Source organism: Babylonia areolata, chromosome 23 (assembly GCF_041734735.1).
Source record: "Babylonia areolata isolate BAREFJ2019XMU chromosome 23, ASM4173473v1, whole genome shotgun sequence".
NCBI classification, from domain to species: Eukaryota; Metazoa; Mollusca; class Gastropoda; order Neogastropoda; family Buccinidae; genus Babylonia; species Babylonia areolata.
The window spans coordinates 7,898,554-7,924,317 of NC_134898.1; the positions used below are offsets into that span (position 1 = coordinate 7,898,554).

The 25,764-nt window shown below is 43.0% G+C and overlaps 1 protein-coding gene across 1 annotated transcript in view; it reads left to right on the forward strand.

Moving 5' to 3' along the window:
- Positions 1-25,764, forward strand: part of LOC143298348 (uncharacterized) — a 196,777-nt gene that overhangs the window by 111,775 nt on the left and 59,238 nt on the right. The window contains exons 10-15 of the mRNA XM_076611227.1: positions 13,176-13,272; positions 17,257-17,427; positions 18,716-18,886; positions 19,846-20,140; positions 24,682-24,764; positions 25,218-25,293. Of these exons, the coding sequence (XP_076467342.1) occupies positions 13,176-13,272; positions 17,257-17,427; positions 18,716-18,886; positions 19,846-20,140; positions 24,682-24,764; positions 25,218-25,293 (893 nt within the window). The remainder of the gene's footprint in view (positions 1-13,175; positions 13,273-17,256; positions 17,428-18,715; positions 18,887-19,845; positions 20,141-24,681; positions 24,765-25,217; positions 25,294-25,764) is intronic.

Genomic DNA, 25,764 nt, shown 5'->3' on the forward strand with positions numbered 1-25,764 from the left:
TTGTTGCGAGCAGATCGTCACTAATCACGGAGAATCTGATGACAATTGTGTTTGTTTAAAGGTGTTCAGTGACAGATTTCTAAATGATTCTTGAACCGATTTACGTCGGATAAGTTGCAAAAGAAAGAGCTCAACACCTACTTTATATTGAGTATAAAATGAAGTGTTAGTTATTTAAGATGAATTTATAATCTTAATTTAAGTCACCTGAACAGGGTCAGTTTTAACGAGCTCATCGCTGAAAATTACAAACTGCGTTAAATCAGTTTAACGTAGGCGAACATAAATGGAATAGATTTAAAGATGGAATTAAGACGATTCTGCCAGTATATAATACTAGTAGTTTACTGATCCGACAAAAGAGTTATTAATTAATTACGGTGGAACAGAAACACAAGTTTCTTCTCAGCCAATGACGTACCGCGATGCGACATTGGGCGAGCTGTGAGCAGGTGTCTGGCGAGGACAAAATGATGTAAGCAGAGTGACGTCACACATTCTGTGCGCGGGTTAGGAGGGAAAACTGTCGTCTGCTAATACAGCTTGTGCATGAGGCAAGCTAATACAGCTTGTGCGTGAGGCAAGCTGATACAGCTTGTGCGTGAGGCAAATATTGGAGCAAGCATAGCGCTTGGTCACACCTCCCCCCATCTTTTGAAAACCATCGTCCGCGATGGTTAATTAAAAGTAATTCTTGTGAGCAGACTTAGCTGGGCATCAAACAAGAATTATTGGGCAGGTAAGGGAGATAATTTTGCTGATAACTGATAGCTAAGTGAATGTGAAATGACTGCAACATTCTTAGGAATACCCTACTTCTATATTCAAAGTGGCTTTAGCCAGGTTAAGTTAAGAGTTTGGACTTGGTCAAACGCATCCTAACTTTGAACAGTTTGAGATAGAGAAGGGGTCCCAATTAGGTAAATACACTATGAAGATGGAAAGCATTCATTTGTGTGCCTATCAATCGATCTATCCTATCACTGTCAGATGCGCATGTTGAGTAGCATACATGTATAAAAGCATAGATTATAAACATACTTTGCATTGCTAAGACCTTGTGACAAGCCAGATCACAGGTTAAATTAAGCAAGAAGAGAAATAAAATAACATGAAACATGAATTATGCAAAAATATCTGAAATGAAAACAAAATTACAGCATGAACAGGAATGATAGTTAAATAACATATTAGCACTGTTTCCACTTAGCAAGAATAAAAAAAACAAAACAACAAACAACATGAGTATTGGTATCATGATTGTTCTGGCTGTTAAATATTTTTTATCATCACCAGTCTTTGTTTGCAAAATATTCATCATCAGTCTCCTCACACAGTCAGTGGTGCCCTGGATGCCAGTCGTATGGATCGCCTTGGTGCAGGATCTGGTGGTAGTGGAGGCGGTTCTGGTGCAGCTCGCCGGGTTGGTGTCCTGGGTCTTGGCATGGGCATGGTCAGCCACATACCACTGTCACTGTCAGTGTCAGTGTCAGTCACTTTGTCGCCCTGGTGGTGCAGTGGGACTGGGTCTGTAGGCGTGACAGATGGTGGTTGTTGGCTGGACCTCTGCAGTGCGGGGCTGACGACAGGTGGGGGCATCCGTGGGACCACAGCATCAGGTGTAGTGCTGTGGCGCCTCTGTCGTCTACGTCTCTGGTTTGGAGCTGGTGCAGTTGATGGCATGGGCCCAGGTTGCCCAGTGTGTGTAGTGGCAACACACTGGTTGTGGGCTGGAGCTGCAGGCTGGTCGGTGTTGCTGTTGGATGGGCCACTGGAGAAGTGTTGCTCCAGGTCGCGGTACATGCCAGGCCAGTAGACCTGGGGTCACAGCATCTCTGCAGCCTGCTGGAAGCCTTGGTGCCCCGTGCGGTGTTGTATGGATGACAGTACCTGGGGGCGGAGCTTGCTGGGAAGCACTAGCTGCTCAGACGCCCCAAGCTTAGGGTCCATCACCCGTCGATGCAGGACACCCTTCCTGCAGATCAGCCTGTCATGCTGCTGGGTCAGCACATTGGTCTGCCAGTTGGAGCTGAGAGCCGGTGTGGCTGGCCATGCAGACAGGACTGGCCCAATGGTGGGGTCAGCAAGCTGAAGTCTGCGCAGCTCTTCTGGTGGCAGCTTGGGTCGCAAGTGCAGTTGGCTGGGGGGAGGTGTCTCGTTGGCAGTGAGATGCTGCTTGTTGACTGCATGTGTTGTCAGTCATGTCCCCTTAGATGTGGCTGGTTGTCTGTCTTCAGCCTTTGATTGCTTGTCCTCCTTAATGTAGCGCCGCTTGTGCCGACACTGATCCTCAGTGTGGCCGGGCCTCTCACACCAGACACAGCGTGGAGGGTCTGGGGTGCGGTCAGCAGCACAGCCATGAGGATGGAGGGCTGGCCCTGGAGGATGTAGGCGTTGTGTTGGCATGGAGGACTGCAGCTGACATCGCAGGCTGGTGTTCTCAGCTGCGAGTGTGGCCAGCTGAGCTTCCAGGTAGACAACAATGGTGTTGTCTACACCGGGGCAGGTGTTGTAGGTGTGGCCGTCCTCCCGCAGCCATCGCAGGGCCTCCTTCTTTGCTGCCTCGAAGGTGGTGTCAGGGTGGTCACGGATGAAGCGCCTGACATCGCGCCTGAGTGCGGCTGGCTGAAGGCCACTGGCGAAGGCGTCGCGGAGGATGGTTTCTGGTACCTGCATGACCCCATCTTCAGCCCTGTTGACTTTGGTCCACAGGTACTGAAGATGTGATGCGAAGTCGGTCACCGTCTCCTTGGGCTGCTGCTGCCTGTTGAAGAAGGTGGTGGCAAGCTCTGTGGCATCTCGCTGATCTCCCCAGTTCTCTTCAAGAACCGCAAGGATCTTGGCTGGGGTGTCCACGTCAGTCGCTGGCAGCCTGACGATCTGCTGGCGAGCTCGGCCGGCAAGGGCTGAGATCAGCCAGAGAGAGGCTGTCGCGTCATCCAGGGGCTGCAGATGGAGGATCAGTCTGGCCTCCTGGATGAAGTCGTCGACCTCACTGCTGCCTTCCTCACCGGATAGCGTCGGGAGTTTGGGCAGGAAGTCAGTTGAAGCCATCTTGATGTGGGCGACGTTTCTTGTTGTGGACTTGATGTACCTGCTGCACTGTCTTCTCTCTTCTCCTATGTTAGATTTTCCCTATGTGACTGTTAGTACAACCTCTTGTCCCTGTACGATCCTAGCTCGCAGTGCCAAGTATGCAATAGAGATTGCTTGGCTATGAGCTTTGATTTATTATTAGAGATATTTAAAGAATCAGCACATCCTATGCTCACAGCGCCAAGTTGTAACAAGGTACACTTGGTGGTAAAGGGCTGTGGTTTTGGGATGGATTGAATTTGGTTAAAAGAATTGAAACCTTAAAGGGAATAATTGGACTATTTTATAATGGATCTTTATCCTGTCGGCGACGCCACTTTTGTAGCCGTGCTCCGAGTGGTTCTAATAGGGTACGGCACAAAAGACTTAACTAAGTATGATTAATTGAAAGAAGGGATAGACAAGATCCCACGCACAGGCCAGGAACATATAGAGGCCAGTCACAAATGGGTTTTTCTGTTGTTTTATTTACAATATTCTAAAAGAAGAAGACTAAGAAGAAGAAATAATGAGAAGAAGACAAGAACTAAGAGAAGACAGTGCAGCGATACGTAGCGAGGTGTCAGCCGTTGGGGGGGACACACACGACACACTGCCCGCGACACAGCAAGAGAGAGAGCAGGCTCTGGTCAGATGACTGACCAGGTATGAAATGACCACTCATCATTCACTGTGCCAATTTATGCAAGTTTAGCGGACCACAAAGTCCGTCACGTGTTGTTGCGAGCAGATCGTCACTAATCACGGAGAATCTGATGACAATTGTGTTTGTTTAAAGGTGTTCAGTGACAGATTTCTAAATGATTCTTGAACCGATTTACGTCGGATAAGTTGCAAAAGAAAGAGCTCAACACCTACTTTATATTGAGTATAAAATGAAGTGTTAGTTATTTAAGATGAATTTATAATCTTAATTTAAGTCACCTGAACAGGGTCAGTTTTAACGAGCTCATCGCTGAAAATTACAAACTGCGTTAAATCAGTTTAACGTAGGCGAACATAAATGGAATAGATTTAAAGATGGAATTAAGACGATTCTGCCAGTATATAATACTAGTAGTTTACTGATCCGACAAAAGAGTTATTAATTAATTACGGTGGAACAGAAACACAAGTTTCTTCTCAGCCAATGACGTACCGCGATGCGACATTGGGCGAGCTGTGAGCAGGTGTCTGGCGAGGACAAAATGATGTAAGCAGAGTGACGTCACACATTCTGTGCGCGGGTTAGGAGGGAAAACTGTCGTCTGCTAATACAGCTTGTGCATGAGGCAAGCTAATACAGCTTGTGCGTGAGGCAAGCTGATACAGCTTGTGCGTGAGGCAAATATTGGAGCAAGCATAGCGCTTAGTCACACTCTATTTATATCAACGTGAATAAGATCTGCTAACTGAAACTTTTCTTGTATTTCCTGTGACTCCATAGAAAAAGACAAATATTCAGCATATATATCATTCCAACAATATTTAATAATGGACTGATTCATATCATAATCAGAATTCATATCACATTGCCTTGTGGAGTGTTTCTCAATATATAATACAATGGGTAGGTGGTCAGATTCAATTCTTTCTAATACCTGTAATTTTACATTCTGAGATGATGAATCAAAAAGATTTACAGATGCTAAAAAATAATCATTCAAACTTGTACCTAAATCAGAAACGTATGTGAAACAACCTTCTAGGTCACCATTACATACGCCGTTGAGAATGGTCAGTCCAAATACAGTGCACATGTTAAGTAATTTTTTTCCATATGAATTTAATACCTTGTCTTCAGAATGTCTGTATATTACACTACTGGCAGTTTTATGACAAACATATAATTCACCTTCATGTAAAATTTCAGGGGATACAGAGAAAGAGAGAGAGAGAACCCAGGCCCTCATGTCTCTGTTTCCCATAAGGAAGGGGAAGAAGCGTAAAAATCATTTTTGGCGTACTTTTAATCTGAAATACTAATCAGAACTGGCAGGAGGGGTATCACTGTGTGATTAAAATTCCCCAGTAATGCTTTACTGATGCCGATACGCGTGCATATATATATATATATATATATATATATATATATATATATATATATATATATATATATATATATATATATATATATATATGTGTGTGTGTGTGTGTGTGTGTGTGTGTGTGTGTGTGTTACAGGTATACATATAAAATGACGTTTTGTTTCTTTTAATTTGTGATTTGACTGCTATTCTTAAAAACTTGCCAGATGTTGGGTGGGCAGGGAGAACATAGATGACTAGCTCCTGTAGATAGGTCACGGTGACCTTGGCTTTGTGGGCACTTCTTTGTCATGTAGATACAACTGGTCTTTCATCATTAGCGCCCACACACATTTGGTTCGGGATGCCATCGGAGATGATCCTGTGTTCACGTCACATAGTAACTGTCCTGGGCATACTGGCTAAAACAGTTCAAGCAGTCGCTCAGGACAGAACCCTTTTTGCCTGTTACTCTGTCAGAAGATGAGGTATTCATCTTACAGCCGCTTTCCTTATCTCAGTATCATGCCGCAGGATCAGCTCAACTGTGCCATGTGAAGCGCCTTAACTTTCACTTAATTCACATACTGAAATATGCGGATCCTCTTCATTCAACTTCTTTCTTTATAAGCTGAACAATCCTTATCCACATTTGTCTTTCAAGTTGGTTGTCCTTGTTTTAAGCTATCACTCCTGCAGCAAACTGCTCTGTATGACACACACTCAACTCCATAAACTGGCATGAATTTTGACCAGACCGCATTGTGAAGATCTAGCATGTTTGTCTGATCAAGACTTCGATCAGGGTTGTTGTTGTTGTTGTTTATCGCACCGTCAATTAAATCACATTTCAATGACGTCATACAAATAGATTCGACGTCATTTATTGTGCGCATATGGATAGCGCTCAACTTCCGAAGGCAACAACACAAAATATAAAAATATTTCACTAAACAGTTCAGAAATGGCAGCTCAGCTGATGACTTCTCGATCAGCATTATGTCAGAAGTATTCACATGTATTTTCGTATGTGGGGATCAAGCACATTGGAATGGATACTATGGGAAGTTAGAGGACAAGTACGCAAAAACTAAGTTCCTTTTATCGATGATGAAAGTTCCATAATGCCATAATGCACCGATCTAATGGGCTCTTTTCAACGGCACAGCTACTGTGTGCATGAAAAGTAGGCTTGTTGTATAAACAATGATAATTTGTGATTGTCGTGTAAGGGACAGAATCAAGGAAACCGTAGAGGGCTTTATTCAAAATGAATATATATTTCGACAGCTGTAACGTCCCTATAGATGTCATTTTTTCTCCTTATTTGTTTCGATCATTATAAAAGTCGTTTGTGTTATAACAGATTTTTGTCATTTGTTTGACACTGAACATGCACTTGAAAACAGCAGCTAAAATATTTGATTAAACTTTTTTTTAATTTTTATTTTATTTTTTTATTTTTAACCAGTTCTTTTCAGTGCTGCAGCATTTTTGTGATACATGTAGAAAGTAGATGTGAATGGTTAACGTGTGAAATAATGCAGCTAGAAATATATTCCAGATTTGATGCTGACTTCGAATCAGTGCATTTCTGGAAAAGAAAAGAGAAAGAGGGGGCGACGACAACGACCATCATGATAATGACAATGGCGGTGGTGAAGGCATCAGCAGTGATGACACTGAAACACATCTATTTATTGTATTTCACATAAGATGGATCAATGCAATGCATCGACCTCAAATTCAACATCGGAATCAATACCAAACAACGAAATTAAGGCAATGTGTGTAATTCAAACAGAAATGAAATCAAATATAATATGATATAGTAAGACTTGAACCGAATCTTTCCCTCGGGATGTTGGGAAAAACATCAAAATGACTCAGCTCTCTACATAAATGTAATAGAATGTTTTACCCTCACGTAGGTAGCGTGAAAACTGGACCAAATAGTTTTGATGTTTGTTGTGATACAACCCTTTCTGTCACATTTATTTGGAATGTTCTTTCATTTCATACTTGTTCATCTGTTTGTGCCAGCATCCTTTCGCATGCAAGATTGTACTGAAAATAAATTCTCAGTTTCATAGAAGACACTCAGAACATAAAAATATTATTTATAAAACAGAATGAAAGAAAAGAACAAATCAACCAGCCAAGTAAACACACAAAAGGAAACACACACACACACACACTCTCTCTCTCACTCACTCACTCACCTACTCATGACCTTTTTTTTTTAACCAGTACTGTGCCATCACCTTCACCATCTGTTGTTGATGTAGCGACTCGCGGAACTTACGTCATTCGAGTTTCTTTTGGTAGTTATCTTCCTTGTTTGTTGTTAGGATTAAGAGTGCCTTCCCTTGTTGTTGTCTTGAGTAACGTTTTTGTTACTTCGTCGATCTTTTCTGAGATATATTAAATCTCACAAACTTATCAAGTCTGTGTCTACAAATTATTGTCTTCCTAAATTGGTGACCCCGACATCGAACAACGTAAAAATGGCTGAAGAAATATCTCCTAAAGCTGTTCTAGCTGACTTAGCTGTTCAACTACAAGCTCTCAATGCTCAATCAAACCATGTCAACATAGTGACAATCAAACTTCCACAGTTCTGGACCAAGTCACCTGAAGTTTGGTTTGCCAGGGTTGAAGCGCAATTTGGAACCAAAGGAATTAATCAAGACCAAACAAAATATGACTACATTGTCAGCGCACTAGACATCAACACAGCAGAAGTAGTACAGTCAATTAATATCAACCCACCAGCTCATGACAAGTAAAACAGATTGAAGAATGCTCTTATCAGGACGTTTGGCAAATCTCAACAACAGAAAGATGCTGAACTCCTCAGTCTCAATGGACTTGGTGACAAACGCCCTACTGCTCTCTTGCGGAAGATTAACGCCCTCAATGACGACCCGCAAACACTAAAACGTGCATTGTTCCTGGCAAACCTTCCACCTGACATTCGAAGCATTTTAGCAGGACACAACATCGCAGACACAGACACACTTGCTGAGGCAGCAGACCGCATCTGGGAGTCACGTACTGCCGGTGTACAGCAGGTCTCCATGGCACCATCAGAAACACACAACACAAACATGAAACTGCTCTCTGATATGAATGTGGTTGCACCACCACTGGAAAAGACTGTCTTTGCCTTTCAAAAAGAAAAGCGACGCTCTGCTCCTTCACAGCGTAGCACAACCAGTTCGCCTTCCGTGTGCTTCTACCACCAGAGAGATTTGGACCAGATGCCCGCCACTGTCAGCCTGGCTGCAAATTCGCATCATTACTTTCCAAACCAAGCAACCAAGGTGCATCATCCCAGGGAAACGCCAGTGCCAGCCGTTAAACGTGTTTGCGGCCGGCGTTTCCAGTATTCAGTTTATGATCGACGCACTGGCCAATCTTTCCTGATTGACACTGGCGCTGACGTGTCAGTTTATCCAGCCTCTCCACAGGACCGCAAGACCAGTCCACCTTCCATACCACTCTCTGCTGCTAATGGAACGTCCATTAAAACCTGGGGCAAACGCAACATCCCCTTGGAAATGAAGCCCAATCATGTATACACACACAAGTTTCATCTCGCCGATGTTACTCGCCCCATTCTTGGTGCTGATTTCTTCATTGCTCATGAACTTAAGGGCAAGCGCCTTCTGTCCCTTGACAATGCCTCTGTTTTCCTCAAAAGTACTGATTCCTCCATGACCCTTGCAGGTCTATCACTTCATCCACACAACGAGTACTCTGACCTTCTCCATCAGTTCCCAGAGTTACTCACTCCACGTTTTGACTCTACCATCAATAAACATGGTGTGGAACATCACATCATTACACATGGACCGCCAGTTCATGCTCGTGCTCGACGCCTGAGTCCAGAAAAACTGACTGCTGCAAAAGCTGAATTCTTGAAGATGGAACAGATGGGCATCATATGTCGGTCAAACTCACCATGGTCTTCACCCCTCCATGTGGTTCCCAGAGCGGGGGGCCAATGGCGACCCTGTGGTGACTACAGACAACTGAATGCTGCTACCAAAGATGATCGCTATCCTTTGCCTCATATCCAAGATTTCAACAATATCCTCACTGGATGCAAAATCTTCTCCAAGATTGATTTGGTCAGGGGCTACCATCAAATTCCTATGGCACTATCTTCTGTTGCAAAAAACAGCCATCATCACACCTTTCGGACTCTGGGAGTTCATTCGCATGCCCTTTGGCCTCAAGAATGCTGCTCAGGCATTCCAGCGACTGATGGATGGCATCCTTCAGGACATACTGTTCACCTTTGTCTACATTGATGACATTCTTGTGGCCAGTCACTCACACAAAGAACACCTCGAACACCTCAGTCAACTTTTCCAGCTACTTTCCGCTAATGGACTGGTTATCAAGAAAGCTAAGTGTGTCTTCGGTGTTTGTGAGCTGGATTTCCTTGGCCACCGCGTCACTGCTCAGGGAATACGTCCACTTCCAGACCGAGTGGCTGCTCTTCAAGACTGCGCTCCCCCCACTGACCGCTCAGCTCTTCAAAGGTTCCTTGGAATGATGAACTACTATCATCATTTCATTCCACATGTTGTCGACATTCTAGCCCCACTCCACGCTCAGACAAGTGGTAAAGGACAAACTATTCAGTGGTCTGAGCCTTGTCAAACTGCGTTTGAAAAAGCCAAGGAAGCTCTGAAAGAAGCTGTGCTTCTACATCATCCTCATCAAGATGCACCTACAAGCCTCACAGTCGACGCTTCCAACACAGATTTGGGTGCCCAGCTTGAACAGAAACAGGGTCAGTCCTGGGTACCTCTCGCTTTCTTCTCTTGAAAACTTTCTGAAACAGAGAAGAAATACAGCACCTTCGATCGTGAACTTCTGGCAGCCTACAGCGCGATCAAACATTTCAGACACTTTCTGGAGGGACAACCTTTCACACTGTACACTGACCACAAGCGACTAGTGTCTGCACTCAGGAGTCAAACTGAATGCTCTACTCGACAAACGAGACACCTCTCCTACATAGCTGAGTTCACCACTGACATCCAGTACATCACTGGCAAGTTCAATGTTGTAGCTGATGCCTTTTCACGCTGCAGCATCAACTCCAACTCTGAGGAACAGAGCTGTTTCTCCATTAGCAGCTTCAGTCAACTTGCTCAAGACCAAGTCCAGTCTGGTGAGATGGACTCCTATCGAACAGCTACCACTGGCCTCAAACTTCAAGACATCCAGTTTGGTACATCAACTGTTCTGTGTGATACATCCACTGGTGTCACACGTCCAGTTTTGCCAACTTCCTGGACTCGCCCAGTTTTTGATCAAATCCATGGACTCTCACATGCAGGTCCACGCCCCACACAAGCCATCACCCAACGCTTTGTGTGGCATGGCATGAAGCGCGACATCCGCAAATGGTGCAAGGAATGCCATCCCTGTCAGCCCTCCAAGATTCATCGACACACACAGGCACCACTGGTGGAACACCCACCTCAAACTGCCAGGTTTTGCAGTCTTCATCTGGACCTTGTAGGACCACTGCCAGCCAGTCAAGGTATGACCCACCTGTTCACCATCATCGACCGCTTCACCAGGTAGGCAGAAGCCATTCCTCTTCCTGACGCCCATGCCTCTACTTGTGCTACTGCTCTTGTACATCACTGGATTGCCAGGTTTGGTGTTCCTGAGGACATTACCTCTGATCGAGGAAAGCAGTTCACCTCAGTGCTCTGGGCTGAGTGCAACAAACTTTTGGGCGTCGAAGTTCAGACAACCACAGCCTACCATCCACAGGCAAATGGCATGGTTGAATGTTTCCACCGTCAACTGAAGGCAGCACTCAAGGCACGTACTACCACCCCTGACTGGTTTAATGAACTGCCCTTGGTCCTTTTGGGGATACGTTCTTCATGGCGGGTGGACCCTGGATGTTCCCCTGCTGAACTCGTCTATGGCTCAACTCTTCGCCTTCCAGGTGAATTTCTTCAACCATTGAATGCACGCACCATGGAACCAGACTCGATGTTCGTCAAACATCTGCAGCAAACCATGCGTACTGTGCTACCACCAGATCCAACGTACCATGGAAAGCAGCCTGTCTACGTTCCTTCAAACCTAGCCTCCACTGGGTTCGTGTATGTCAGACACAATGCCCACTGCAACCCACTCCAACGACCCTTTGACGGCCCATACCGCATCATGGACATTGATGACAAGTTTTACACCCTTGACATCAAGGGCCATACAGAGAACGTGTCTGTGGACCGTCTCAAAGCTGCTTTTGTCACGCCACCCTTCACTTCAGAGCGCATGACTGTGGTTTCCCCTGGTACTGACGTTTCACCCTCATCACCAAAGACAACATCCTCTGCAGCAGAGTCTGCAGAACCATCCATCAAACCATCATCATCTCCTACCAGAGATCATCCTCCAGTCGCAACACGTTCAGGGAGCATTTCACGCCTGCCACCAAGACTTCGATGACTCTAAATTCAGTTTTGTTGTATTCAAGATTGTCAAACATTTCACTACGTAGTTGTAGCGACTCGCGGAACTTACGTCATTCGAGTTTCTTTTGGTAGTTATCTTCCTTGTTTGTTGTTAGGATTAAGAGTTCCTTCCCTTGTTGTTCTCACAAACTTATCAAGTCTGTGTCTACAAATTATTGTCTTCCTAAAATGTCTTCGCTGACGCCACTCTCATTATCATGATCGTCGTTGTCGTCGCCCCCCCCCCACCCCCCGCCTCCCCTTTTCTTGTTTCTTTTTCTCTCTCTTATTTTTCTCTTAGATTTGCATTGAGAAAAGGCAGGAACCAAATTCGGATTACAAAGGAAATATTTTTGATCGAAATAAGAGGAACTTACCACGATTTCTCGTTTCTGTAAAGATAACTATGTTGATTGTGATGGATAGCATTGTAGAAGTGTTGTTTATTGATATAGCAACAACCATAGCATTAGTGGCAGCGATAGCAGTAGTGGAAATATTTGTTACAGTGGAAGCAGTTGTTGTTGATGCTTGTGATAGTCATGTAAGTTTACTGCTGCTGCCACTGTTCTTGTTTCTACTGTTAGACTGAGCGAGACGGAGGTAATTTTGTCTTTTCAACATTGTTTTAATTGACCTTTTAACATTATTTTGGTTTCCGTTCGATTGGTTTTCAGAGGCCTTTTGTGGCTAGCTTGGCTGTACACAACATGATTTGATCTAGAACTGCTGCAACAGCTGTTACTGTTAAAGCAACCGCTTCCACAATTATTGACTGTACTATTACCGCACCCATCAGCAGTAGTCAACAGACACCACCACTACCGCTGTCACAAGTAAATCTAAAAATAGACATTTTAAATTATTTTCCTTGTGGTTAGCTCGACTCTCCCCCACCAAACACACACACACACACACACGTGCGCGCGCGCGCGCGCACACGCACGCACGCGCGCATGCACGCACGCACACTTACCTTCGTCCACCACCACTACCAAAAACAAAACTGCAACCATTATCACTACCACCACTGCCTTGTCACTACCACCACTGCCTTGACATTTAAAATAAAACCCAAAGGTTTCTTCTTTTATCCAGTATTCTCAACACCGTATAGACATCACTGGTGAGTGATCTCCATTTCTCTCAGTTCCTTGTCTCTATCAGGGCGTCGCTTCGTCTCAGGCATGTCCATTCTGAAATATTGTCGTCCTTCCATCTCATTTTTTCTGTCTGTCTCTCCTTCCCCTTCCTTGCAGTCGCCATACAAAACTGTTATTCACGTTAGAAGTTGCGAAGTAGCCTGCGTACCTATTATCTGGGAGGTATGCCAGCACAGCTCCGCCAGTCAGTTGTCAGACGTGATGACCTGCTGATCAAGGTAAACAGCATGTATTAGGGGAAAAAACGAGGTGAGCACAAAGGGAAACGATTTATGTTTGACATAATATTTCTAACGTTTTCACGCCCTCGCATTATGTGGGGCTGACCCCACCACTCTCAGTTCCACACTCTCAACCAAGGCCAGAACTACTTTGCACTTGGACGTAACGTTGTGTATGGCGTGTGGCAGAAGCAGCTCACGACGACACAAACCTGTCTTCATCACAACCCAGCATGCCCCAAACCAGTCGCAGTGCAGCCTGGGTAGAAGAACAGAACCAATTGCTGTGAGTTGGGATTCTCTCTCTCTCTCTCTTGGATTCTCTCTCTCTCTCTCTACGAGAGTGTGCGCAAACATATACGGGAAGTGCAGGTGATTTGAGCATGCTGGAACCATGAGCACCCCATTGATCCAGCCACCAAACAGCATGTGTCGTAATTTGATGCTATGAGCAGGAATGTACTTCATGTATTTGTTCCACGTAAGAAAATTCAAGTCGATTTTTTGGCGGTAAGTACTTTAAACCCGTTTTTCACAAATTTCACTTTCTCTTATGTAAAATCTAGTCCCCAGAATAGTTAAAGTCTTCACTGCATTACTGAAACTGATGAAGAACAATTGCTACCCACTGACAAAGCAGCCTTTTATCAATCTGAGAAGCCAGTTGTGTGACGCCAAACGCCAAAAGTTAAGGTGCTCAAATCTCCATCAGTTCTCCACGTTTGTATGTGTGCGTACGTGCTAACATGACTATGTCAGTATGTCTGTTTGTTTGCATGTGTGTGAGATTTATTTTTCTTCTATGTAATTACTCAGGCAGCAAATAGACAATGATTTGTCGTTATTATGGACGTAGGTAGGGCAAAAACTGATGGAGATTTCAGCACCTTAATTTGGATCTTGTTTAAATCAGAAGCTACGGCGCAGAAATGAATGAATAAGTCATCAGCAAGTAAAGAACACAAAACAACTTCAGGTATCGAAGATTTATTTTTCAGTAACTTGCAAATAATATATAAAACGGTATATTTTCAAAGTAAAAAAAAACTCGTTTTACTATCACGTGCAGCTAATTTGAGGACAAGATGCATGAAATATGAACAGGGGTGCTTAACATGCCATCATGACAGTCATGTGCGCAAATTTCCGACATTGCAAAGTAAACAATGGCAAAATGAAACAACGTGTAACATTTTTCTGTGTGCAGACACATACATGCGCAAAAATGCCATGTACAAAACAGTCTCAGTTACAAACCACAAGACTACTTGTTAATATTATCTCATCTTGTACACACAGACAAGGGACACAAACAGTTACATGCAAATGTGAACACCCAGCCCAGGTCATCAACAACCGGTGTGCCTAAGTCAACACCACTGTTCATATTTTGTGTTTCGTCGTACTACGGAAACGACATGTGCGTTTGGCGTCACGCAATTAACCGGCTTCTTATATTTATAAAAGGTTGCTTCGTTTGTGGGTAACAACGGTTCTTCATCAATTTTAGTAATCCAGTGAAGACTCAATCTGTTCTGAGGACTAGATTTTACATAAGAGAATGTGAAATTTATGAAAAAATCGACATGAATTTTCTGACGCTGAACAAATACATGAAGTGCATTCCTGCTTATGGCATCAAATTACGACACATTCTGTTTTGTGGCTAGAACAATGCGGTGCTCATGGTTCCAGCATGCCCTAATTACCTGGACTTCCCGAACAAGATGTGTTTCATGCGTTTGTAATGTGTGATATGTTGATGCACAAATTCCATAACAATTTTGCTTTTCCGTCTTTTGCATGGCTGTACTTTAATAAATTTGCATGTTGTAGTGTAATTGATTTGTACAAAATCATATCATTTAGTCTGACAATGGAAATCGAAACAATGACAAGTGCTATTTAGCATGTTGCAGCTCATACGGATCAGGCCACAGGCTTTGACACCTTGAAACTGAAATTGAAAGAAATACGTAAAATTATGGATCTGAAATATATTTGTTTGATATGTAGAATGTATGTATTTTTAAAAATCGACAGTGTTGTTATGTATGGATATATGTATATGTATATTTTTAAAACATATATTTCTTTGATTTGTCGAATGTATACGTTTAAAAAAAATCAACAATGTTATTATATATGTCTACAACAGATTGATGATAACACTCAAAATGTGTTATCCGTTTGTTGTTTATAATGAGGAGGAGTAAAGCTGCAAAATGTGTGTACATACATTCAGTTATATATGCATGTGTGTGTGTATGTATGTACGTACGTACGTACGTACGTACGTACGTGCACCCTGAGCATGTATGAATTTGTTCGTGTTGCTGTATTCAGTTTGTGTCCTTTGATGAAAAGCTGCCGCTCTGTCAGAGCCCATTTTATTTTTTCTGCTTCATGTTTAAACTTTTTACCAACACCAATAGATCTCAGCTTATACATATATATCGATGTAGTGTCTGTCAGTCTGTCTGTTCTTCAAAAAAACACACTCAGTTTTGGAGTTTTAAATACGAATGAGCCCTGACAGTAGAAAAGATAAACGAAGAAAATACATGTATATGATACATACCAGAAGAAGAATACAGATATTCTTCTTGGCTTTTCAATCAAGAAAAACATGATACATACCAGAAGAAGTCAGATATTCCTTTTGGCTGTAGTTACTTCTCTCTCTCTCTCTCTCTCTCTCTCTCTCTCTCTGTATATATATATATATATATATATATATATATATATATATATATATATATATATCTATTTGTACAAACATACACCTTCCAATCTCCCTATCTTCGTTTCTATGTTTTGTTGACTCCAAATTGGTGCATACGCCCCGTACACCTCTCTTTCTCTTCCTTTCTCCCACTCCTTACTCATTCAACCTTGCTCCTTCTCAACCCAACAACAGTATTCTAATATGATTTCTTTTTTCTGTACATGTTATAACCATCATGCTTATGCGTTTATTATTTATCATTGTAAACCCTGTTCAGGGCAGGGACTGCATAAGAAAAGCCGCACAGGTGCTCAATCTTTGTCCTCGAAAATAAATAATTTTGTTTGGCCTGTCTGCCTATCTGTCTCTGTTTCTGTCTGTCTCTTTCACACACATACACACACCGTTTACCACACAAAACACTGTTATGCAGTATCGTTCAGTTTCATGCAATAAAGGTGGAAATGTCAACAAACTGAGCAGTGTTAAAGCGTGTCTAGACAGATACGGCTTTTTAGTATGGTTTAGCGAAAATGCTAAAAATGAGTGAGTGTTTAAAAAAACTTTTTAAAAAATCAAACAGATGATGATAAATTGTTTCTGGGTGTCCAAAATAAATACAATCGAAAGATTAGGATTTTATGTCCTTTAGATCATTGCTACAGGGAGAGAAATATTTATCGATGATAACTATTAACGAATTCAGAACAGCATTCACCAGATTCATTTGGTATTAACGAATTGAAAATTCGTAAGCGTTTCGTTTATAACATTTTGGATATGCCCTTTATGGAACAAAATTGAAGACAACTTGCATTTTATTATGCACTGCAAAGGTTACAGACCGATTAGGGACAAATACTTAATAGCTAAACATGTATATGTTAAAAAAAAATAAATAAATAAAAATTTTTTAAAAACATGTCCTGTCGACGTGTTGAACAAATGGCTGTTTTGTAACTAAGACACAAGTGTTACAAGAGACGCAGCTGTTTATATCTTTTGTTCACCGAAACACAGAGAAAAATATATCACTGCGAGTTTATGATTTTATTTTTATTTTATATACAAGCCACTTGTTAACGTGCACTTGTTGACGTGCACTGATGTTTACAGGCTGGAGCTCAAACATAAAAAAATGTGAATATTTTTCTTCCTTTGTCTGTTGGCCTATCTGTCTGTTTGTCTGTCTGCCTGTCTTTCTGTCTCTTTCTGTTGGTCTGTTTGTCTTTCTGTCTCTTTCTGTTGGTCTATTTGTCTGTCTTTCTGTCTGTCTGTCTCTCTCTATGTAAGTGTGTGTGGGGTGTGGGGGGAGGCGTATTGACGCGGGGGAATTCATGTACAGCTTATCCATCAGTGTTGCACTGAGAAGAATAACAAGCGTCATAATTATTGAATGGACAAACCAGTCAGCAGTGAGCCCTGGCCCTGAGGATGTGGTCAGATATAACAAGACTTGTATACTTTGTATGCGTGTATTTGTAGATACGTATACCTGTGTATTGCTTGATATGTGTATGCATTGAGTTTCTGTATTCGTAGGTCGCGAAGCCGGGTTGGCACACCAGAGGCTGCGGGTAATATTATTGGTAGCAGGACTGCTGTTCGTTTGGAGTTGGAAGTCCACCTACCACCTGGCTCTCGTGTAGATGATGTTGACTCTGACTGTGACCTTGGGGGCAAAGCCAAGGCGAAAGGGACCGGACAACCACTGTATGCAGCTTTCAGTACACTTGTATACATCATGCCGCACAAAAAAGCTCAAAACAAGAGTAATGAAAGAAGATGCGAAATATTATAGCATGTTGATAGTTGATCATGATTGCACTGTCTCAGCTGATATTGCTGCATTCCTTGTGATAAGAGTGCGTACATGTTGTAGTCCTAGTTTAGCTGAGATATGTGCAGATAGTATTTTGGATGACATTAACTGATGCCTTATAAAGCTTGTAGATGGCAGGTTCCTCGGATCAGAGGATCATGTAGAAGGTCATATGCAGTTACCCCTATAGTGGATGTAGTCTTACAGTTGTATTTCATATATATACTTCTTCGTAGCTTGTTTGATTTTATTTAACGCATGCCATATGAAGGCTGTAGACTGCTGTATTTCATTTGTATGTATCTTTTTAGTTTTTTTTAACTTGATTACAAATTTCGCAGGACAATGCACTAGTCCTTTTTTTCAGTTTATATCTTGCGTAACATAAAGTGATATAATGAATGCAATATAGAATGTACAATAATATGTATGTATGTTTAGGTCTGTTCATGTATTTATTTATTTATCAGTCAATCTATCTGTCAAGCTATTCTCTTTTTTTTCCACTTGACTCTGCAATAGAGATGTACTTGGTACTCACTCAATCTGTTGAGTTGCATCATGAAGCGGACACAGAGAGGGCCAGACATTCCAAGTTAAGTGACCCAGGGCATCCACTCGCTATTGCAGCTTCACATCTCTACCTAAGTCATACAAAGAAACATATAGATACGGAAAGTGTACTTCGTGACCGACGAATCAAAAAACACACAAAAAAATACCAACTACTTATGATAAATTTTAATGATTATTTTTGTGAACCACACCAAATACATAATGATCATTCATGGGGATGATGCTACTATCTTGGAGTAAGGACTGGGAATATGTATTTGCACCATTCCACGATTGTCTTCTGGAGAAAAACACACACACACTCACACAAAAAAACTGACGTTGAGTAGCTTAGATAGATATGTGACGCATGTTGCTCATCATAATAAAGGTTAACTGTGCTTGCCTCAGAGAAGTAAGAAAAATTTGGAAGTGGGGTCATATAATGTTCACATTGTAACTGTAACAGTCATAGAACGATCATTATATTTTGCCGTTCTACAGTGAACATTTCCCAGAAAATGCTGTCAGATCTACGCTTTGTTGTGTTTATGACTCTTCTGTGCATGTTTGCGTTTTGTTGCTTGCTTCTTTGTGTATACAGTATGTGCTATGGTTTCCTAGGTCACGAAGCCAGGTGGGCACACCAGAGACTACGAATAGTATTACTGGTAGCAGGACGGGTGCTCGTTTGGAGCTGGAGGTCCATCTACCTCGTGGCTTCCGTGTAGATGATGTTGACCCTGACCTTGAAAAAGAGGGCAAAGTCAATCCAGAAGGAAGCAAACAACCACCGTATGCAGCTTTCAATTATTTTAGGTGTCTCTCACATGTCGCAATATTTCTCCGTTTAAGTATTGCATCAATGCGCAACAAATGAAAAAGTGAAATTAACACATGACAACGATTTCACGAGCAAATGAGTTGATCAAGGAGTTTTAAAGTTAATGAAGCGCATCATAATGGAACTGACGGTATTTTCAAGTCTCACGAACACCAGCACTGGTGCAGGTATACATTCCGATAGTTGTGTGAATGTTTGGGTATTCAGTTTGCAGTATATCAATATTGATGTGAGGTGTGGACGTGGTAACGTTCAGTGTGACTGGTTCACGTGATCATGTGGGCTGGTTCACTTTGTTATACTGTTAAGAAGTAAAACATATATTATTGGATGGGGATATAGACCGCCTTGAGTTCCCAGTACATAAATTCACATTAAATTGGAGAGGAAAGGCGAGATGTGAAGTATTGCTATATGTGAGTGACACATTCGTGTTTGTTACGTTGATCATGCCTGCATTCTCCTGGATTCTAAAGCTGCGGTGTAGTATGCATGGTGTAATCATTCCAGTGTGGACGAGCTTTGAGCACCACGTAGCTTGAATTACCATGCTTGAGTGATGTAAGATTCTGTTTGATTGATAGCAAAGTGTACCATTTCAATACATTTGTTTGACTGGTAGTCTGTCTTTCGCTTGTCTGCTTTATCCGTCAAAGTTTATTCATTATTTAACAAACACTTTTACTCGATGTTAACATGCCATTTGCAATTAAAAATAGTGAGTCGCTTTAGAGTATTATCTTTAAACATTCAGTGCTTCATCGTTGTGCTTATGTTTCCACACTGTTATTATAAAGTTGATATAATTATTGCGTTTTACCATACAGGTAACCAGCATAGTGACCATCAAGACAAAGTCTCAGGTAGGTACGGATTGTGAGATACATAAAACATGTTCTTTGTGAACTAGATCCCACCCAGTAAGACCAGTGCCAGCCGAAGAGATGATGACGAAGCGTCCTCAAACAGCAGAACCAACGTCACAGACTAGGGACCTCGCACAGACAGCGAAACAAGATGGCGGCCCCCCAGACAGTGAAGGCGGGATCAGTCCGGGGAGGAGGGAAGAACAGTGCCGTGATGAACAGCTCTCAAGCGGCGTGGCTGAAGTTGGCAGACAGCAGGTGCTGATCCAAGAGGACGAGGAAGCCCACGATGGCCACCAGACCAGTCCGCCTGTCTCTCACACTCCCAACCCTCTCAAGGTGACTGGGGGTTCCTTTCACCCACTGAATTACCGCCGGCGACAATTCAGCGGTTACTTGATTAATGTCAGATTGTCGCTGTTTTTTCCCCCTGTATGTTGAAGAAGACGAAAGGAAGTAATGAAGAAACAGAGAGCGAACGAAAACGATGGAACAATGCAATGAAGAAGCAGGGAATGAAAGAAAAAAGGAAGCAATTAGATAAGAAATTGATGAAATGGGTAAGGAAGGAAATAAATAGGAAATAAAGGGAATTTGATAAAGCCAGATAAGAAAAAAAAAGATGAATGAGAAATGGAAAAAATGAACGAAGTAACGAAAAAGAGAAAGAAAGAAACACAAAAAGACTGAAAACAAGAGAGGCAAGGCATTCAAGACTCGCTTGTGATGCACACTAAAAGAAATAATAATAATTTTTTTTAGAAAATTAAAAAAAAAACTTTTAGAATTATTTTGTTAAAATTTGTTCTGTATTTTTTACGATTATGTAAAGCTTAGCATAAAAAAAAAACGGTTTAAAAGCAGATTCGAACCGTGCCTGTTCGGGTCGAGAGAAAGTGATTTTATACACAGCGCAAATGCGGCTTTACCAATGACGTTCAAAAATAATTATTTGAGCATTTTCTTTTAGGATGATATATCGATGTGATCATTTCATTCATTTTGCCCATCGCTCCTGGTGGAGCATAGGCCATCGACGACCCCTCGCCATCACACTCTGTTCTGGGCTGTTCTGGCCATTCCAGTCCAGTTGGTACCTTGCTGCTTCAGCTCTGGCTCGGTATCTTGCCTCCAGCTGTTGCGAGGCCGGTCTCTCTTCCTCTTTCCCTGCGGGTTTCAGGTCAGGGCTTGGCGTGTGATGCTGGACGCTGGCTTCCTGAGGGTGTGTCCGATCCAGCCCCACTTCCTCCGCAGTATCTGCTTGGCCACTGGTCCCTGTCCCGCTCGCTCCCACAGATCTTCGTTTCGGATCTTCTCCTGCCATCGGATCTTGTAGATGCGCCTCAGACAGATGTTGAAGAATGTCTGAATCTTCTGCTGCATCGTCTGTGTTGTCCGCCATGTCTCGAATCCGTAGAGCATAATTGACTTCACATTGGAGTTGAAGATGCTGAGTTTGGTTTTCATACTGATTGCTCCAGATGCCCAGATGTTCTTGAGCATGATGAAAGCTGTTCTTGCCTTGCCGATTCTGGCCGTGACGTCTCGGTCCGTGCCTCCCTGTCGGCCAACCATGCTTCCCAAGTAGACGAAAGACTCCACCTCCCTGATGGGCTCTCCACCGACTGTGACTGGAGTGTTGGCAGTGGTGTTGATCTTCATTAGCTCGGTCTTCTTGTTGATCTTGAGTCCTATCCTGGCTGACGTGGTCTTCAGGCGAGTGGTCTTGTCCTGCATCTGGCTGTGGTTCTGTCGATCGTTTCAGCTGTTCCTCGGTTGTTGTCAATGGGTTCCCGTTCTTATCCTTCACTGGCTTGTCGGTCTGCTGGAACTTGCCTGTCAACTTCTTGGTCACCAGGTACAGGTCCTTCAGGTTCCCCTGTCCGGCTGCTGCCTCTGCTTGACTGGCCAGGTCGTCGATGTAGTCCCTCTTGTCCTTCTTGATGCTCCTCTTTACATCTCTGTCCACTGCTGTGTACTCTTCCTGTGCCTTTGCCTTAGTTGCTCTTGTTCTGCTCGTGTTCACCAAAGTTTTCTTCTCTTTTCTTGTTTCCAGCTTGTGGATGGTGTTGGCAGAGATCCATTCCTTGTGCTGAGTTTTCTTCTTGCCAAGGACCTCTTCACATGTGTCGTGCCAGAGCTTCTTGCTGTGTTCCCATTGTGTCTCCGTGTCCATCTCACCGTCTTCTATCAGCTCTTGTAGTGTCTGGAACCTGTTGGAAAGGCTGGTCTGGAATGCTGCTTGCGTGTCCTTGCTTCTGAGCAGTCCAACATTGTACCTTGTCCGTGTGTTGTTGGCGTTGGTGAATCTCTTGAGGCGAAGTCTCACTGTCATCGTAAGAAGGTGGTGGTCTGATGACACATCAGCTCCTCTCATCACTCGTACATCCTGCCATGATCTCCTGAACTTGCGGCTAATGCAGATGTGGTCGATCTGGTTCTCCGTGACGTGATTCGGGGATCTCCATGTGGCCTTGTGGATGCGCTTGTGTGGGAAGATACTTCCTCCTATCACCAGCTGGTTCAGGGCGCACAGGTCTGCAAAGCGCTCACCATTCTCATTCATCTGTCCCAGTCCGTGTGTCCCCATGGTGTCCTCGTAGCCGGTGTTGTCCCTTCCAATCTTGGCGTTGAAATCTCCCATCAGTAGGGTTATGTCTTTGGCTCCATTCAGTTTCTCTATCATGTTCATTCTGGTTAATTCAGTATCCACTTTAAAACATTCATATGCAGTAGACACGTCGATAATTATTTTAAGAAATTCTTTTAATTCGGCGGTAAAGGAGACGCCGCATCATGTTTTGTCACGATCTGCACAGACCAGTCTGCACAAGGCTGACCTAAACTCAGTGAAATGGTCTATTCAGTTTTTCTTTTATGATCATTCTAGTTAATTCAGTGTCCACTTTAGAATTTTCATATGCAGTAAACAAGTCATAGTGTCATTGTATGTGTTCTGTCCAGAATTTGTGTTTCTGTTCTTTTAATTGCGAACAAGAAAAACGAGGTCATTGCGTCTTCTTACCAGACATAGCCAACGATCCGGAAACTGGGAAGGAGTAACATAGTGTTTTCAGAATGCAGAGCGTGCTTCAGCGAAATAAACCGTTAATGATTCGGAAATACGGCTGAATTCTGGAGACGTACAATCTAGTATTGGTACGACTGAAGATTTATTATACTGTCTTTTAGCCAAATTTAGTATTTGCAGACAACGTATTTCCAGAGAAAATGGCAATGTTAAAGTTTACCACACACACACACACACACAAACACACAAACACACACACACACACACACACACACACAACCAAACATTAGGTTATGACATAGACTTCTTTGTTTACACAAGTGAGTCAAAAATGAAAGTAAAAAAAGACCATGTGTGTTTGTGTACAAGAGGTTTGTGGGGCCAGTCCTATGTTCCCCCAAGTCTATGTTCTCCCAGGTCTTGGTTCCCGCAAATTTTCTATCAGCCAGGTCTAGGTTCCCCTAGGTCTGTGTTCCTCCAATTCTGTATTCACCCAGTTCTATGTTCCCAAGGGTCTATATTCCCGCAGTGTTCCACCATGCCAGTGTTACCCTAGATCTAAAACCACTACCGACCAATATGCCGCTGTTTTGAATACTGACCACTGATAATCACTGACCACTGCTAAACACTGACCACCACTGCCTACTACTGACACGGCAGACAGCTGACCACACGATCACCAACAACTGACCATTGACCATTACGGACCACCACTGACCTCGACAGAACACTGACCACTGCTGACCACTGATCATTGCTGACAACCCACTGCTGCTGACCACCGTTGACCACTGACCATCGCTGATTACTGACCACTGATATTACTAAACACTGACCACCACCGACCACTTCTCACCACTGACAACTACTGACCACTATACTGACTACTGGTCGCTGCTGAACATGATGGCAACCTGTCGCTGCTGACCACTGATCGTCACTGACCGCCACTGACTGGTCACTGGTCACTACCGAATATTATGGCCATTGACCACTGCTGACAGCCACTGACCACCACTGCTGACTGCTGACCACCGTTGATCACGGAGCACCACTGATCACTACTGACCACTTACTGCTGCTGACCACCACTGACCACCTGAGAGTCTACATAGGCCTGGGGGAATATAGACCTTGGTGAACATAGACCTGGAGGAATATGAACCTGGTGGATTATTGCAAGACCCCTTCAGTGCCGTAGAACGTATCACGCATATGCATAATGACGTCACAAGAAGAAGGGAAGTAACTCTGGATGGCTGAAAAATCACCGAGTTTATCTAGACTTTTCTCAGTTTTAGGCTTTTTGTTTTGGATATTGTTTTATTACTTAAAACACCACTTTCTACTGTTTTTCTTTTGGCACTGAAGGGGATTTATGTATCGCCAAATTAAATGATTTCGCAGTAAGCGCTTTAGAATTACAAAAGTACCAATCGAAAAAGAAAATGTCAAACACGGCCGAAAGATCGAGCAGTATAAGTGCAGACACGTTTCCAGGTATAAACCTGGGGGAACTGGAGAGCTTAGTATGCAACTGTTTCTATCAAATAGCAAGAGCTGACAGTCACTCGGCAGTCAATATTTATGTATATTTACGTGCTCATCTTTCTTCTTTCATTTTTGACATGCACCAAATGCTGGTTTGTTTTGTGTAATTTCTTTCAGTGAGGCCGATGCCCATAATCTGAATGAACATTTTGTATTCGGTTTCTCTCTCATACTCTCTTTCTTCTGCTCAGATTTGTGTTTAAAGCGGATAGAAACTTCACATCGAGAGAGAGAGAGAGAGAGAGAGAGAGAGAGAGAGGCTGATGTTTCACAACTGATGTCACATATTGCACAGGCTGTGATGGAGCTGGACGTGTCAGTGGAGCAGGAGACTAACCTCCGTCAGACATTCCAGCGATTGGACACTGACATGGATGGGTGAGTGTGGTGTGTTCAGTGTATGTGGCCCTGTTAGATGGCAGATGGTGGTATTGCTCTGGCTACTGGACCATGGCGTCCCCTGGCCTGATTTTTGTGTGTCAGTCATGTTTGATTTCATGTTTCATGTGCGTCAGTCATGATTGACTGCTTGATTTATGTGCGTCATTCACTAATGATTGCATGATTTACATGTTTCGGTCACAGATTCCTTGAATGATGTGTGTGCCTCAATCATTGATTCCTTGAATGACGTGTATGCCTTAGTCACTGTTTGAATCATTTGCGTGCCTCAGTCTCTGACTGAATGATTTGCGAGCGTCAGTCAATTATTAAGTGATGTGTGTACCTCAGTCACTGATTGAATGATTTGCGTCCTTAGTCACTGACTGAATTATAAAATTATGCGTGTGTCAGTTACTTGTTGATGGAATGATTTGTGTGTGTGTGCAGTCACTTGCAGTATCATCAGCTGAAATCTCAGTTGCCAAAAGAATTCTCAAACCAACAGGAATGCTTCGTTAAACAGGTCAGTCTCACAGTACTCCGTGTTTGTGGTCATTCCATCTCCTTCCACCAGTTCTTAAAGAGAGAGAGAGCAAGAATCATCATCAGCGAGCTGTGTCAAGTGTGTTTGTGTGTGGAGGGTGGGTGGTTAGTGGACTGGTGGATGGTCGGATGTGGAACAGCTAGGTCTTTCTCACAAACCGATGGCACATGTCATTTTGGAATCGAAGTTTTGTTCATGTTTTTAAACACTTCCGGGAGCAAGTAAACATTACAATGACACTTAAAACTTTTTAATATATACAGATCAGCACCGTTTTTAAAATGAATATTTCATCTGAGACAGATAGGAAATTAACTTCAGTAGATATCCCATATGAAAATGTAATGGCTTATCTTCTTTTTTTTTCACTCTTGAAATTAATGTTTGGTGTCATATAGTGTATCATGTCAAACTGATGGAAACCAGGCCTATCTGTTCCTCTGGGCCAAA